We start from the raw sequence: 16,335 nt of genomic DNA, 5'->3' as shown, positions 1-16,335 counted from the left end.
ATACAAATAACTAGAGATTAATCAGGGTACCTCTGAGTTCTCAGTACTTATGCGCTCAGTCCTTGTGGCCTTAAATCTATATTGTGAGTAGGCATCATGCTGAAACATGTTGAGTTTTATGTGCAAAGCTTTATGTCTATTTTTTATAATGGTTATTCGACTATTTAACTAAGCCCAAACTCCAATTTGGTATCACAACACTAGTTTAGAATTTTAATAGCAATATCATTTGTGGAGCCTAAATAATTCTAAAAATCCTATAGGCGAGATGTGGATTTTCGCTCAAGAAAAACAAGATTGGCCTCATTAAATGTTCAAGCTTATCAAATACTTCCACGCGCAGCTCAGCACCATTGAAGGTTAAAGCAGCTGAATACGACTGCTCATAACTCTCATGCTCATGGCAAAGAAAAGTCAAGGGCATTAAAGATTGGGATTAGTTACCAATTCCTATATTCCTATCTATAATACATTTCTAATTGAAGATTGACTCCATCAAAGTAAGTAATCCATATTTCAATCAATTAGGGATATTTCCACAATTATCTCACGATAATATTTCCAATTTAATATATTGAGAATATTCTTTACTCACACCTTGGCCAATAGGATGCTACCACGTGTAGAGCAAAACCCTAACACTGTGGCCGGTCACTCCTTTATATATACCTCCATCTCTACCAAATTTCGGTAAGCATTAGCTACCCTAAAAGCCCTAAGCACTTACTCTTTTCAAGAGAAACTAACTTAGACATTCAAGATCCATTGGCCTAACCTCGGATGAGACTTAGGTTTTTGATAAAAAATGTTGATTGTTTTGTAGGTACATTTTCATCAAGATTGAAGACGGTGAAAATTCACTACCACAAATTGGTGCCTTCAGGGTGCGTTTGGTACGCGGGACGAGACGAAACAGAGTGGGACGAGACGAAACGGAGTGGGACGAGGCGTTCCGTACCACGTTTGGTACGTCTAAAACGGGTGGAACGCGTTGTTCCACAGGACGAGTTTTGGGTGAATTTTCGTTCCGCCTCACCCCCCTGGAACGACTCGTTCCACATCCGTGGAACACAAAATTATAACATTTTAAGACAAAAATACCCCTTATCTTTTTTAATATTTACACCATAAAAAAAACAAACCCTAAAATTCTATCTTCTTCGTTCCATCTTCTCTACCTGCACTACCTTTTCCCGTAGCCTTCCTCCTCATCCTCTCCCGTAGCAGCTGCATCTCCAGGTTCGATCTTGATCTTCTCCTGTAGCCGCTGCATCTCCAGGTTTGATCTCGATCTTCTCCCGTAACCGCTGCATCTCCAGCTTCGTTTTCTTGATTTTTCCATGGAAAATAGGATGATTATGAGAAAATAAGTAAGTTTTCTTGGTTTTTCTGGTTTAACTCGTGCTTGGAAAAAAGAAAAAAGTCTGATTTTTAAGTTTTATTACGATTCTTGTTTGTAAAGAATTGGATCTGGTTCCGAGCTGTGCGATTTAGTGGGTTAAGTGCCTTGTAAATTCCGGAGCATGAACACATTTTGGAAATACTATTCCGGTGAGGCAATGGCTCTGTACCCGACCATATTCATCGGTGGGAATCACGAGGCTTCTAATTACTTGTGGGAATTGTGAGTCCCTTCTTTAACTATAATCTATGGCATTCTCTTCCAATTGTTTTTCGTGTCGTTTTTTTCGCTTCGGATGAATGATTGTTGCAGGTTTTTTACTTGTTTTTGTTGTTTGTATAGGTACTATGGAGGATGGGCAGCACCTAATATATACTTCTTGGGGTTTGCTGGTGTAGTCAAGTTCGGAAACCTTCAAATTGGTGTTTACTTCATTGCTTATCTTTTGTTGGTAAAACAATAGCTGTTTATGTTTTGCTATTATTGTAAATATAGCGATGGTGGTATGTGCAATTTGATATATGGTGTTAAATGTTTGAAAGCGGTTCGTTTTTTTTTTTTTCCTTTGAGCAGGACACTTTGAGAGGCCTCCTTATAATGGTCATACTATCAGGTCATTGTATCATGTTTGTGAGTATGATTTCCACAAACTCATGCAAGTTGAGGAACCAATTGATATTTTTCTTTCACATGATTGCCCTGTTGGCATCACTGATTGTGGGGACTGGAAGGAACTTGTTTGGGAAAAACCAGATTTTAAGGTGGAGGTAATTGCAAGAACGGAAAAATGAGTATAAGATGTTCCCCGCAAGTTTCTTCAGGTATTTGATGAGATTCTGAAAGTGGTGTATAAGATGTTCCCCACAGTGGTCTTTACCCTTTTAATGTTTTTTTTTCTCTTGTAAAGTATCTACTAAGTCTTTGCCAATGAAGTTATTGCTTCAAGCCATGGGTCTGTTGATTGATATGTACACATCAGTATGACTCTACAGACACATCAGCATGAAGGTTACACATTAGCAAGGCAGTTACTTTGTTGAGATTGTAGGAAGGTTGTTAGTCTGTTGGGGTTTGTAGGGATATAAGGAAGTTAGTTGGTTAGTAGCTTATGAGTGAAACAAAGAATACTTGTATAAATAACAAACACCTCTCTCTCTCTCTCTCTCTCTGTAATTCATTCATTGTTCAAGGAATACAATCTTTAGTCATTCATTGTTTTTCGTTTTGCTTCTTTTGCCATGTCTTCAGTCAAGAAATGGCATAACATATCTTCAGCCATGTGCTACTATAAAAAAATATATCATAGAAAAGCATATATGTCTTCAAATATGAACAAGTTATGATGCTGGATCGGTGATGCTGCACCTACTGATGCTGCATCGACGATGTTGCATATGAATAACATGCTTTCAGCCTATTGATGTTGCATATGAAAACCAAAGAGTTGCAATATTGCCCAAAACAACAGTGAAAAAAAGAACATATATATTGTTCACTGGATTTGCTTTTTAATTGATCATATATATTGTTCACTGGATTACCTTTTCCACTAGGAAGTAATTTAGCTTTGTAAAAAGCTATAGGCAGATATTAACTTAATTGCATCATGTTTACTCCACTAACAATATGTTTCTTTGTTTTACATATGTAATATTATGGCTTCTTTGATAGATTATATGGCCATCTCACGTAATTGGAATGATCATGACGAGGAAGAAGAAAAAAAATATAGTGTACAAAATATATCATAGATAAGCAACAGCAAGAAGAAGAAGAAAAAAAAAAATGTTTCGTCCCGTTCCAAACATTGTACCAAACAACAGACAGAACAAGGGTAAGTTAGTCATTTTAATATTTTGGTTTCGTTCCGTCCTGCACTTACCAAACGCAAAACGAAACAACTCTCCCGTTCTGTCCTGCACATACCAAACATTATGTGGAACCACTATTCCGTCCCGTCCCGTCCCGTTCCGTCCCGTTTGCATACCAAACGACCCCTCATTGAGAGCTTAATTCAAATATACAAAGAAGACTCTCGCAATTGGTTTTTGGAATTTTTTGTTACGTTGAATTTCTCACACATCATACCATTTAAATTTTGCTAGAAAAGTTTATTGATTAGTCCTTGGAAAAAGAATACAATAGTAGGAAATTCTGAAACCACAACGAACGGAACCTCGTACGTTGAAGAATTTGGACCGGTGTGCAGAGATGAGGATGTGGCCCCACGACGATGATCGTCTAAGCTCAACACGACGACAGGAGGAGCCCATCATCGTGGCCACCACCTTGCAGCCCACGACAAGGACCACTGCAGCAGTAGCAGCCCAAACTGAAGCTCAGGAGCATGCTGCAGCAACTCATTTCGCTGCTACGGCAACCACATATCACAGGTAGGAGACCCAAGTCCTCGAGCCGCGAGCCAAGGGCAGAAAGTAGTTGGAGCTACTAGCCAGGCAGTCTGAGCAAATTCAAATCCTCTATTTTTGAATTAACTTAACACTATGTTTGGATAAGAGAAATAAACTTAGAATTTTCATAAGAGTGATGCTAGGGAGACTAAATTTGTAAACAAAATAACATGGAAGGTAATTATTAGATTATGACTTAAACGTTGATAAACGTGCTCATTCATATTGGTGACATATCATTTAGTTTACAAACTCTTTCTAAAAGTTTAGTTTTCTGAGCATTACCCTTTAAATAAGTCAGAATTTATAAATTGTCATTTTCAAATTCTTATGAATGAGTGAGAGTTTGTAAAGTACAAAAAACTACCTCAACTATTGGTGTCACGACACTTTCATACCTCATCTTTTAAAATTGACAATGTCATACCTCATCTTACGAATTTGTGCCAATGTTATACCTTCCGTTAGCTTGGCATGAATTTCTCAGTTAAATACTAACGTGACTTGATTTAGGGCCTACTTTCTATTAATAAAATACTATTAAAAACTAAAAAAAAAATCATTTAATATTTTTTAAATATTAAAATAATAAAGAAAAGTAAAAAAAAACAAAAAACAAAAAACAAAAAACAAAACAAAACAAAACAACCCTTTCCCTCCCTCTATCCCTCCCCCTGTTGCAAGCCTGCAACCCAGAAAACAAAAGAAGAAGAAAAAAAAAAAAAAAAAAACTTCATCCCCAACCCCCCTGTCTTTCTTTCTTTTTCCCCATCCCCCCCCCACCCCCTGCTGCAAGCCTGCAACCCAGAAAACAAAAGAAGAAAAAAACCCCGCCCGGCGTCCTTCTTTCTTCTCCCCCATCCCCCCCATCCCCTGCTGCAAGCCTGCAACCCAGAAACAAAAAAGGAAAAAAAAAACTTCATCCATTCTCACCCTCCCCCCGCGTCCTTCTTTCTTTTCCCCCATTCCCCCTCTTCTCTCCTCACCCGAGCCCCTACCTACAACCTAGAAAAAAAAAAAAATCCCAGTTCGTCTTACCTCGCATCCACCCTCCGCACCCACCCAACCTCGCACCTTCCCCTTGCGAAATCGGCGAACGGGATCTGGGTTTTTTTTTTTTTTTTTTTTCCTTCTTCTTCTTCCTCCTTCTATTTCTTTCTGGGTTGGCAGGGGGTTGGATTTGTTTTGGGAGGGGACGAACTGGGTTTGGTTTTTTTTTTTGTTGGGGGGGGAGGGACGAAATGGGTTAGGGATTTTTTTTTATTTTTTTATTTTTTTTATTTTTTTTCTTCCTCCTTCTCCTTCTCCTTCTTCTTCTTGGGGGGGGGGGTTGATGGGTTTTCAAATTTTTTTTTGGTTGAATCACGCAGAGAAGAAGAAGATAGGGAGAGAGAAAAGGAGGGAGGGGGTGGATGGGACGAAAGGTTTTGATTTTTTTTTGTTTTAACTTTTCTTTATTATTTTAATATTTAAAAATATTAACTGATTTTTTTTAATTCTTTAATATTTTTTTAATTTTTTAATAGAAAGTGGGGTCTGGATCAAGCTACGTCAGCATTTAACTGACAAATTAACGGCAGGCTAACGGAAGGTATAACATTGGCACAAATTCGTAAGATGAGGTATGGCATCGTCAATTTTAAAAGATGAGGTATGAAAGTCCCATCTCCCATTGCTGATTGAATTCCCATCTCCCATTGCAGGTGCTTATTCATATTGGTGACATATCATTTAGTTTACAAACTCTTTCTAAAAGTTTAGTTTTTTGAGCATTAGCCTTTAAATAAGTCAGAATTTATAAATTGTCGTTTTCAAATTCCTATGAATGAGTGAGAGTTTGTAAAGTACAAAAAAACTATCTCAACTATTGGTGTCACGACACTTTAATACCTCATCTTTTAAAATTGACAATGTCATACCTCATCTTTTAAAATTGACAATGTCATACCTCATCTTATGAATTTGTGTCAATGTTATACCTTCCGTTAGCTTGGCGTGAATTTCTCAGTTAAATGCTGACGTGACTTGATTTAGGGCCCACTTTATATTAATAAAATACTATTAAAAACTAAAAAAAATCATTTAATATTTTTTAAATATTAAAATAATAAAGAAAAGTAAAAAAAACAAAAAACAAAAAACAAAAAACAAAAAACAAAAAACAAAACAAAACAACCCTTTCCCTCCCTCCATCCCTCCCCCTGTTGCAAGCTTGCAACCCAGAAAACAAAAGAAGAAAAAGAAAAAAAAAAAAAACTTCATCCCCTCCCCCCCCCCAAACATCTTTCTTTCTTATTCCCCATCCCTTCCACCCCCTGCTACAAGCCTGCAACCCAGAAAACAAAAGAAGAAAACCACCCCCCCCCCCGCCCCGCCCCCCCCCGGACGTCCTTCTTTCTTCTCCCGCATCCCCCCCACCCCCTGCTGCAAGCCTGCAACCTAGAAACAAAAAAAGAAAAAAAAAACTTCATCCCTTCCCACCCTCCCCCTGCGTCCTTCTTTCTTTTCCCCCATCCCCCCTCTTCTCCCCCCCACCCGAGCCCTTACCTGCAACCCAGAAAAAAAAAAAAAAAAATCCCAGTTCGTCTTCCCCTCGCATCCACCCTCTACACCCACCCAACCTCGCACCTTCCCCTTGCGAAATCGGCGAATGAGATATGGGTTTTTTTTTTCTTCTTCTTCTTCTTCTTCTTCCTCCTCCTTCTATTTCTTTCTGCTCCTTCTCCTTCTTCTTCTTCCGGGGGGGGGGGGGGTGGGGGTTGGGGGTTGATGGGTTTTCAAATTTTTTTTTTTCGGTTGAATCACGCAGAGAAGAAGAAGAAGATGGGGAGAAAGAGAAGGGGGGAGGGGGTGGATAGGACGAAAGGTTTTGATTTTTTTTTGTTTTAACTTTTCTTTATTATTTTAATATTTAAAAATATTAAATGATTTTTTTAATTTTTTTTAATATTTTTTTAATTTTTTAATAGAAAGTAGGGTTTGGATCAAGCCACGTCAGCATTTAACTGACAAATTAACGGCAGGCTAACGGAAGGTATAACATTGGCACAAATTCGTAAGATGAGGTATGACATTGTCAATTTTAAAAGATGAGGTATGAAAGTGTCATGACACTAATAGTTGAGGTAGTTTTGTGTACTTTACCCTTGAAATTAACAAAATCTGTATTAACGAAATTTAAATTCCAATTAAAATTAACTTACACTGTCCTCGTGTAAAAAAAATAAAATAATAATAATTGTCCAAGTCAGTGGCATATCTGTAAATGTGAAAAACTTGCAGGTTTGTTTCCCGAACCCGTCATCCTCAACCTCTGGCTCCCATCTCCCATTGCTGATTGAATTCCCAAATTATGGTCCTCACTCTTTTGCTCTCAGACAAAAATTTCTCTTGTTTTTTTTAATTAAAAAAATTAAGGAAATCAAAATTAGGGTTTGGATTGCTTTCAATCAACTTAGTATTTGTGTGTGAATTGGAGGTTGCGGTTCTGGGTTATCTTTTTCGTATCTGAAATGGCAGAGTCCGAGCACCAGAATTCAATTTACAGCAGCACAGGAGGAGTGACGCAGAGTAACCAAGTTGACGACCAAGACGACGACGTTGAAGAGCCCATTGACAACCCTAACATACGCTTCGAAGATAGTACCGCCATTCCTCCAAATCAACTCTACCTTCCCAGCTCCGAATACCCTCCGCCGGCCGCCGCAAACGGTGCCTCTGATCAGCTAACTCTCTCGTTTCATGGCGAGGTTTATGTCTTCGACGCTGTTTCGCCCGACAAGGTAAGGTTTAGTGCTCAACTTATGCGAGTTGTGCAGCGGTAGTGATTCACTTGCAGCAGTTTCTCATTCCTTTATATGTTTTTCTTTTGTTGTTTTGTTCTATATGCTATACCTGATATGTCTTGTTCTTCTCTGAAAGTTTGATTTTTATTAGGGGAACTTGTGAGTCATGCTTTATTGTTTAAGTAGCTGCATTTATGAAGGATGTGTGTTTCATTGCACTTCCGTAATGCGTACATTTTTGGTGTTTGCTTTGTCATGCGCGAAAACGTAGTTCATTTACGTGATTTATTAGCAGTTGAATTTCAAAAGAGTTATGTGGCCTATTGGTTTGATTATCGCAGATGGTGTGAGAGGTTTTTGTAAACTTGTCCTGCGGAAGAAAACATGTTATTTTGGACAATGGCTTGTAAATTAAAAGTTTTTAGTCTTTCAATGAAATTTTCAACAATGGAGCGGTTCTTTGTTTCATTATGTTATGTAGCAAGCAAATATATATATTTTTTTCAGTGATTCAGTGTTTGCTGAGTATTGTTTGGGCAACTTATTTATTTAGGTTTTATATGTACGGGAAACCTGTCATACGAATCAAAATAGGTGCTTCAGGTGTTAATGAGAGAGGTTTACATAAGAAGCTTGAGCTTTTGTGGTTCTTTTTCACAGGTGCAGGCAGTACTGCTGCTTTTGGGTGGATATGAAATCCCTTCTGGCATTCCTTCAATGGGGCCAGTTCCTCTTAACCAGCAAGTTGGTACTTTTAGATACGTATAAATCATGCCAAGTTCCTAGAAATTGTAGTTTTCATGTTAACTTTCTTCACTTTGCTTGCTGCTATAATGGCATTCCTTCCAGGGTATGAATGACTTACCTGCAAGGCCAACTCAACCGCAGAGAGCTGCTTCTTTAAGTCGGTTTCGCGAGAAGAGAAAAGAACGTTGTTTTGATAAGAAAATCCGTTACACTGTGCGGAAAGAAGTTGCACTCAGGTTCGGCATGATCCTTTACTTTCATTATTTCATTTTTCTTATCTTTTCTGAATTGAGAATTCTTTTTCCTTCCTCTTACAAAGACACAGTCTCCTTTGGAAATGTATATCATGATTTTTAACGTTGTCTACCACAACCATTTCTGATTATGTGGTTGTTTTTATTTTTATATTTTGAGACAAAATATACTGAAGAATGAGGATTGGTATAATATGTAAGTGCGGTCACTAGTGTTTGATGGTCTTGATGTTGGTATGCTTATCATCAAGCGATCTGTATTATTATTATAAACAACAGTAAGATATCTTTCTTAGAGGAATTTGTTGTACAGATTGATGTACATATATATCTTTTTATATTCAACTATACATATTATTTTCAGTTTGCTTAAATTAAGTAAGAGAGGAAAAAAAAAAGCATTCCTAAAATTAATTAAAAACAGCCCTCGAGTCTGAAAAATAAAATGAAAGACAATAGTTCCCAGAACTCACAAGAAACTGAAGCTCAAGGGATCAAAACCTTACTTCATCCCAGAAAACCTTCACCACTTCTCTATAACTTTAAAAAGTTCTTATGTTTCTTCTCTCCAACCCAAACTAGATCACCGCCAACAGTGCATGGATCCATGTAACCTTTACCTTTTTTCCTTTCCCCAAAGAGTTAAGTTTCTCCCAGGAAATAGATACACGATCAGCTGGAATTATCACCTCAGTCCTTTCCTAAACACAACTTCATACACAAATCTAAAGCAATCGGACATTGAGGAAATAAATAGATAACATTGTGTCAGGACATTACCATAAGCTCGTAGTGCATATGAATGTGTTTGCAAAAGACTGGTCTTCTATTTGGAAATTCTAGTGGATCTTTTGTATATGAAACTTTTTTTACAATTTTTTTCTTTCTTCAGTTGAGTACTTTTAAAGTGAAATGTAAAGGTTATCTCATTCATAAAGCCTTTCTATACCACAGTGCAAATGGCATGGATATGAAACGAAATTGAAGGTCAGGATTTCTGTAGTTATCATAGACCTGAAGGACAGCTCTTTTTAAGGAAAACATTAATGGAATAGGAATTGTCACTCAGTCCTACGATTTTTTTTAATGAATTGACATTTGTTTTGTTCCAGAATCCTTTTTGTCCTGGCCATCTTATAATATACGATGTGTACATATTTCAGAATGCAGCGTAAGAAGGGTCAATTTACATCGTCCAAGGGTAGTTCTGATGATGGAGGCCCTGTTTCATCAACACAGGGCTCTGGACAAGATGAGAGCATGCAGGAAACTTCGTAAGTGTCAATCCATCTTCATATATTGTTGATTATGCTTTGAGTACAATTAGATTTTTATTTTTTTAGGATAGGTCCTGATAAGGTTCAGGGCCGTTATATAATTTTTTTGAATTTCCGGTTTATTCTTCGTTCTCCTTGAAAGAGTCAAAGAGATGCTGTTTTGACATTGAGATGCAGGTTTTATACTCTAATTTGTGTATTCGTTATTTCAAGATAAATACTAACATTCTCTGTGTTCTGAAACATAATGCTTAATGCCGTTTCAGGTGTACACATTGTGGGATAAGCTCAAAGTCAACTCCAATGATGCGTCGTGGGCCAGCAGGCCCAAGGACTCTATGTAATGCATGTGGGCTGAAGTGGGCCAACAAGGTTTGTGGGATTTATAAATCCTTAGTTATTTTGTCTTTTAATCCTCTTTACGATGTAGGCATAATTAAAAAGTTATATATGAGTGCAAATGAGACATTATATTGTTTGTGCTGTCATAACTCTCTTTTGGAATATTCAATCGCGTAAATGAGAGAAAACAGATCCATCTAATTGTGAGAGACAATATACCTATAACCACACATGAAACATTAAGAAATGAATGCACAATAAGAAATGGATTCTCTCCATGATCTCCACTTCTGCATTCTTTTGTTTCACTTACAAGTGTTTTGAGAGGTTGAGGTTAAATTCTATTTTCTTCTTCACTGCTTATGTCACTTTTCCTCAATAGAAGTGTTGGATTCTTTTATGGATGGCTTAAATACACAATTGGTCATTGCATCTTAATGCATTTCAGTCATTTATATCAAATCCAAGAACTTCCTGTTGGGGACCTTAGCAGAGAGCAACTATTTGGTGTACAAGTTCTTAGTTGAAACAAGTAACCATTTCTCCTCCTTTAGATTTTATTACACTGTTGTAAAAACGCCTTGCAGTGGGAATGTTTTTCTTTAAATAGTAGACAAGTTGTCCAAGGTCAGAACAAAAATTCTTGTCAGCTTACAAAGTCTCAGTCCGGAAGGGAAAGAGCTGGCTGGCAATTTCTGATGGGTATATTGTAATCATGGATATATCAGTTTGGATTGGTTACTAATTTCATTACTTGCAAGACCTGTTTGTGGGTGTATGCATTTGTGTACATAGGAGTTTTTCAAATCTTAGACACATCATTCCATGGTTTAGAGCCTAGTAGATACCTTAATAAAACACTTACGACACATAAATACAACATTCCTAGTTGAATTTGTTGGATGAAAATCCAAACAGTTAGTAGGAAACATAGGATGAACTTACTACTCTCTCGTTATTCCATGGTTTAGGGCCTAGTAGATACCTTAATAAAATACTTAACCAGTTAAAAGTTAGAGCGTCCGACCCAAAAGCAATTACCAATAAGTGGAGAGACTTTCAATGTTACATACTGAAATGAAGGCGTTTAGAATGTCCCAATGTGGGACTTCATGTTTTCACTCCATCCCTTATGTGTGGATAGGTAGAGATAAGCAAGTGAATTAATTAGATCAGCAGAACTGGACCTGACATGCAGATGAATTATCCTCTATAAAAAATGCATTGTCGAACAATGTTTTTGAATCCATTTAAATGTTCTTGAAAAGGGATATGTTTACTAATCCTTAGGCTAAGACCATTTCAGCCACTTTGCATCTCATTTGTGTAGTATATATTTTTGATGGTGTTTGACACCTCTGTGGTGGTGGATACTAAAACTTTATAGGAAGTAATGGCTGGTAATTATTCGCTCATCTTACACTGTATGCTCAACATTTTGCAGGGATCTCTAACAGGTGTTCCTAAGGTTCTAAATGTAGGTATCCAGGATCCTTCTTTAAAGGGAATTGAACAGGTACACCACCCCAAGCACCCCCGAAAGAAGATAAAGAAAGTTGTTATTTTTTTTATACCTGGAATTCCTTCATGGGTTCATTTTGTTTTTGTTTTAAATCAGATTGACGGCGGAGTTCAGGATTCCGATGTTGTAGCCATGGGTGCCAACATTGCCCCTTCCTCAGCTAATGGCAATAATTCAGCCATGACCGTAGACAGGAAATTGTGAAATCCCCCGTGGCCTGGTGGTTTTCCGTTTGCTGTATTATCGAAAGCACATACGGTTTAGGGACTTGGAGCTATGAATAAATTGGTTTGAATACTCTTTTATTTTGTATAATTTTAAGTATTGGAACCAAATTTAGAAACTCTTTTATTTAGTAGCATTTGCAGTAGCAGCAGTTCTTCCTTGTCTAGAGCATATAATCGAGAACGTTGATTTATAGTGATCAATGCAATCTTTTCTTTTTGGTTCGTCAAATGATCATTGTAATCGATGTAATCATTTGTATTTTTGTTGCATGAAGTAGGAAATAACATGCGGTAGCTTCTACTAAATTCTTTGAGTTTGGAATTCGAATTCATTTCTAACACTCTTCGTATTTCAGTTACTTTGCCAATTTATATCGTCGGCTAGTTTACTATTGATGTAGTTAAAAAAAAAAAAAAACTGTTTCTGCTGTACTGTGAGAATAAATAGTTGAAAAATAAAGTTATTAAGTGTTTGGTAAACTCTTTTTTTCTTTTTGTTCTTTATTTTTTGGTAATAGTGCTTTTAACAAAATATAAAAATAAAAATTACATATAGATGTTTTGTAAACTTTTATATAAAATTATCGTGAATATGTTAATTGACTAAAAAAGATGTGGTATTTAATGTGATATAATAATTGCCAAAGAGAATAATGTAGGGGTAAAGTTTGTAATTTTATAAAATATGCGGGAGTATATTTGCTATTAGAAAATATCATTAAACGGACACTAATTACTATGCTTTGAAAAAAAAAAAAACATTTTTTTTTAGAAGCTGTGCTTCTACTTTTTTATGATTTGCCCCTATCACTGACAACAATTTAAAAAAAGAAAAAAACACTTTTTGGTTTTTGTTTTACCAAACAAATTTGTTGTTTTAGATTTTTTAGTAAGTTGGTTTTTTTTTTTTAAATTACCAAAATCTCAAATCATCCCGTAATTATCCTATACTCTTTCAGATTTGTTTGATATTTATTGTTGGAAAATAATAAGTTTAATTTAGGATTTGGGCCCAGCCGGTTAGGATTAAGTTCTTCTGAAGTACGCCAATGTTATCTATAATGTTATCTATCGTATGATTTTTGCTAACAACACTAACATCTCCTGAGGTTTTTCCTATTTTCACACAACCTCTTACGTTTAAGAAATATCACTACACCCTCATGAGGTTTTATTCACTTTCACATAATCCCTTTAAAGACGGATATACCCTCATAGTTAATTAGTTAAAATAAAAAAAAATCTTTATAAATAAATATAATAAGTCTAGAAAAATGTTTAGTCAATTAAAAATTACATGAAACACCATTAAATAAAGAGTAATGCCAGGCATATAAAATTTCTATACCAAATTTTGTAAATTAAATGATGTGTATGTTGATGATTAATTATTACTTAAGTGATAGTTAACATGTTTATTTCCTATTGATGACACATAATTTGGTTTAGAAATTTAGTCTAGAAATTTGGTCTCTTAGCATCATCCTTAAATAAAACAAAAGAAACCCTATGAAGACATCAACTTATGAGATGCTTTGAGTTGGCATTCTTCAAGGGATCTTGTCCTTGTCCTTAAGTCATTACCACAAATGGATCGTAAGACCATTCCAGACTGGTTGTAGCCCGACACGTCTGCATGACGGTCAGCCAGAATGTTCCATCGTTCCTTGGCTACGATTCGCTCAGAACCACCCTTGTTTAGTGGAGAAAAGCCGTAGACCCAATGCATAGACCATTTTTATATTAATATACCCTTCAACCCGCTGTTCTTCATCATGGAAAATTTCCCAAACCAGCCTCTTCAACTGTTTTTTCAACACACCACTTTGGCCACTACCGTCATATTAGAGTCGGAAACAACTGTCTTTGTAATTTCGATTGTTTTTCATTTTGTGTTTTAGTGAATTTTTTATTTATGGGAATTAGAAATGATCAAATGAAATCTTCATTGTCGTAGTATATGTTCTTCTTTCCTAAATCTGCTTATAGCTCAACATCCCATAAATCTTGAAGTGGCTTGTTTGGTGACAATCCATTCACTGAAACTAGGTCTTCTCTGAGTATCATTTTACGTTGCTGGATTCCGTTGGTCTTCTCAATGTCCGTTTTAGATAGTTCCCAGTCAAAGATGTCGACATTTTGCTTCAACCTCTCCTTGTTGTAGCTCTTAACGACAAGTGTTGCTCCTGTTTGATACACCCATCTAATACATACCTACCAAGGTACCACAAGTTTAGGGTTAGGGTTGGATTTCTTCTCCTAGTTGTCTTTGTATTCTTGTAAATCAAGTAACCTTACCGTCATTGATTTGTATAGCCATGGACTTTATGATCATTCAATTCCCTAAGCTCTACACATCCTCGTAACAAATTAAAAAAATGAATGACAGTGTAATAGAGCATTACTTGAGCAATAGTCTTTCGCCGTTCCTCCGCGATCTCCTAGAGGACTTTGCTTTCGAAACATGATTACTACCCCAAACAAGAGCCTATGCCACCCAAATGAGAAAAGGCAGTCAAAACTACACCATTGTGGCACATCACGAAGTTAGTAAGGATTACAAGCGTAAATCTTTCGAGAATAAAATTATGGAGTCCACCAATTTGAGAGAAATCTCAAAGGGTTGTTGTTTAATTGAAAATTTGATAATTAATACGGCCTAAAAACAATTTATAAAGGCTTGCTCAAGAAAACTAAAAGACAAGCAATAAAACCCTTGAAAAACTAAGAGACAAATAACAAAGCCGTTGAAATCACAAAAGACAAATAATAAAGTGCTCCATTTATTAGTAGGCTGCTATTGTTGACGAATTTTTGCAAAAGATGGCTTAAGCCACTTTTGTGGGAGAATTGCTTTAACAAGTTTTTGCGAAAGATGGCTCAAGCGACTTTTATGGGAAAAGAACACCTCTTCTATGACCACGCCTTTTGTCTTCCGACAATTCATCTTCTCCTCCATCCATTCAACCATTTGTTCTACATCAGTGTCCATTCACTTTAGAAAAACTTGACCCCGAGTTATGGTCAAGATAAAGAACTTCATCGTCCTTAAACTCATACACATAAGCAACATTGAAAGTATTGATAATTTACGTAGCATTCGGCAAATCAATAACATAAGCATTGTCATTAACTCGCTTAAGAACTTTGAATGGACCATATTTTCATGATTTTAGCTTGATGTAAGTTCCAGTAGGGAAATGTTATCTTCTCAAGAACACTACGACATAATCTTCTTCTTTAAACACTGCAACTCGCCGGTGTATGTCTGTTGCTTTCTTATACTTGGCATTGATTTGTTCAAGCCTCTGGACTTAAACCAGATGAGAAGAAAAAAGAAGGCATTAAGAGACCCTCATGGCCCAACCCTAGACACTCTAAGATCCTTTTTCAAACCTGCTTCCATTTTGAGTCAAGAAATAGATAAATAGACACATCCCATTGCATTGATCGGGGGCGTTCGTAGTGACTGAGGGGGTTGAAGACTAAGAAGTGGGTTATTTATTAACCAAGCATTCTTCTTACGGCTAATCTCCTGGTCTCTGCGGAAAGGAAAAAGAATTTCATGTTCTTCCTTTCGGGAAGGGAGGATTAGGAAAATCCTATTGATTGCAGCTTTCTCCAGACCTCTGGAAAAAACATGAAAAAAAAGCTCGAATGCCTGACTTCTTCACGAACTGCCACCACATTTTCTATCATATTTTATGCAGCAATGCTAACTCCATCTCCCCTAGGCAGTTTCACCAAGTCCATCACATGGTGAGGAACAACAGTGTAAGTGACTTTCTCATAGCACGATGCATAGCGCTGTTATAAGCAAACTTCATATGAGGCAGGGCATAGTCCCATTGTTTCGGCTTTTCTCCACAAATGCTTCGAACCATGTTCCCAAAGAGTTTATTGGTGACCTTCATTTGTTTGTTAGTTTGGGGATGTGCAGTAGTACTTCAATTCAAAGTAGTCCCAAATATCCTACATAATAGAATCCAGAAATGACTCAAGAACTTGGTGTCTCGATCGGAAGTGATAGACTTAGGTACCCTCCTTGAAAAACAGTTTGGCTATGTTTGATGTGTCAACGGTCTTTCTGCAAGTAATGAAATGAGCCATATTAGAGAACTTATTAACCACTATAAAAACTAAATCCACTCCTCTTTGCATTAGAGGTAGCCCGAGCACAAAATACATAGCAATGTCCTCCCAAATATTGTTAGGAATAGGCAGTGGCATGTAAAGGCCAGTATTTTGGACTTGCCCCTTTGAAACCTGACAAGTATAACACTTCTTCACAATTAGGGATGAAAATTCAAACCGTTAAACCTGATAATTGTGAATAACCACTTGAAGGGAGTAGATTTGGGTATGAAA

General features: G+C 36.7%; 2 protein-coding genes across 3 annotated transcripts; both read left to right on the top strand.

The window, feature by feature from the left end:
- The first annotated feature begins 1,559 nt into the window (after positions 1 to 1,559).
- On the top strand, positions 1,560 to 2,386 carry LOC148697125 (lariat debranching enzyme-like). The gene is made up of 4 exons (XM_088693459.1): positions 1,560 to 1,624; positions 1,745 to 1,824; positions 1,976 to 2,169; positions 2,336 to 2,386. Exons 1-4 carry the CDS (start codon positions 1,560 to 1,562, stop codon positions 2,384 to 2,386), a joined length of 390 nt encoding a protein of 129 aa, XP_088549585.1.
- A 4,682-nt stretch (positions 2,387 to 7,068) lies between these two features.
- LOC137725344 (GATA transcription factor 24) lies at positions 7,069 to 12,273 on the top strand. 2 transcript variants are annotated; one of them, XM_068463995.2, is made up of 7 exons: positions 7,069 to 7,595; positions 8,259 to 8,342; positions 8,448 to 8,581; positions 9,763 to 9,873; positions 10,143 to 10,248; positions 11,663 to 11,734; positions 11,837 to 12,273. In XM_068463995.2, the coding sequence occupies exons 1-7, from the start codon at positions 7,326 to 7,328 to the stop codon at positions 11,942 to 11,944; spliced, it is 885 nt and encodes a 294-aa protein (XP_068320096.2). In that variant the 5' UTR covers positions 7,069 to 7,325; the 3' UTR covers positions 11,945 to 12,273. The 2 variants fall into 2 exon arrangements, with proteins under 2 accessions (XP_068320096.2, XP_088551020.1); XM_088694894.1 differs by lacking the exons at positions 11,663 to 11,734; positions 11,837 to 12,273 and adding an exon at positions 10,667 to 10,816 and having other exon boundaries at positions 7,107 to 7,595.
- Positions 12,274 to 16,335: the final 4,062 nt, after the last annotated feature.

The sequence above is a fragment of the Pyrus communis genome, chromosome 5, assembly GCF_041283825.1.
Source record: "Pyrus communis isolate YQ-2024b chromosome 5, ASM4128382v1, whole genome shotgun sequence".
In the NCBI taxonomy this organism is placed as follows: Eukaryota; Viridiplantae; Streptophyta; class Magnoliopsida; order Rosales; family Rosaceae; genus Pyrus; species Pyrus communis.
This window is presented reverse-complemented; position numbering and strand designations above follow the sequence as displayed.

Excerpts from the sequence above, each read along its gene's own strand:
- LOC137725344 (XM_068463995.2), top strand. The coding sequence starts at position 7,326 with ATGGCAGAGTCCGAGCACCAGAATTCAATTTACAGCAGCACAGGAGGA. Across the intron at positions 8,582-9,762 it reads CGGAAAGAAGTTGCACTCAG|AATGCAGCGTAAGAAGGGTC; the intron begins GTTCGGCATGAT and ends TACATATTTCAG. Across the intron at positions 9,874-10,142 it reads GAGAGCATGCAGGAAACTTC|GTGTACACATTGTGGGATAA; the intron begins GTAAGTGTCAAT and ends ATGCCGTTTCAG.
- LOC148697125 (XM_088693459.1), top strand. The coding sequence starts at position 1,560 with ATGGCTCTGTACCCGACCATATTCATCGGTGGGAATCACGAGGCTTCT. Across the intron at positions 1,825-1,975 it reads GTTCGGAAACCTTCAAATTG|GACACTTTGAGAGGCCTCCT; the intron begins GTGTTTACTTCA and ends TCCTTTGAGCAG. Across the intron at positions 2,170-2,335 it reads AACCAGATTTTAAGGTGGAG|TTATTGCTTCAAGCCATGGG; the intron begins GTAATTGCAAGA and ends TTGCCAATGAAG.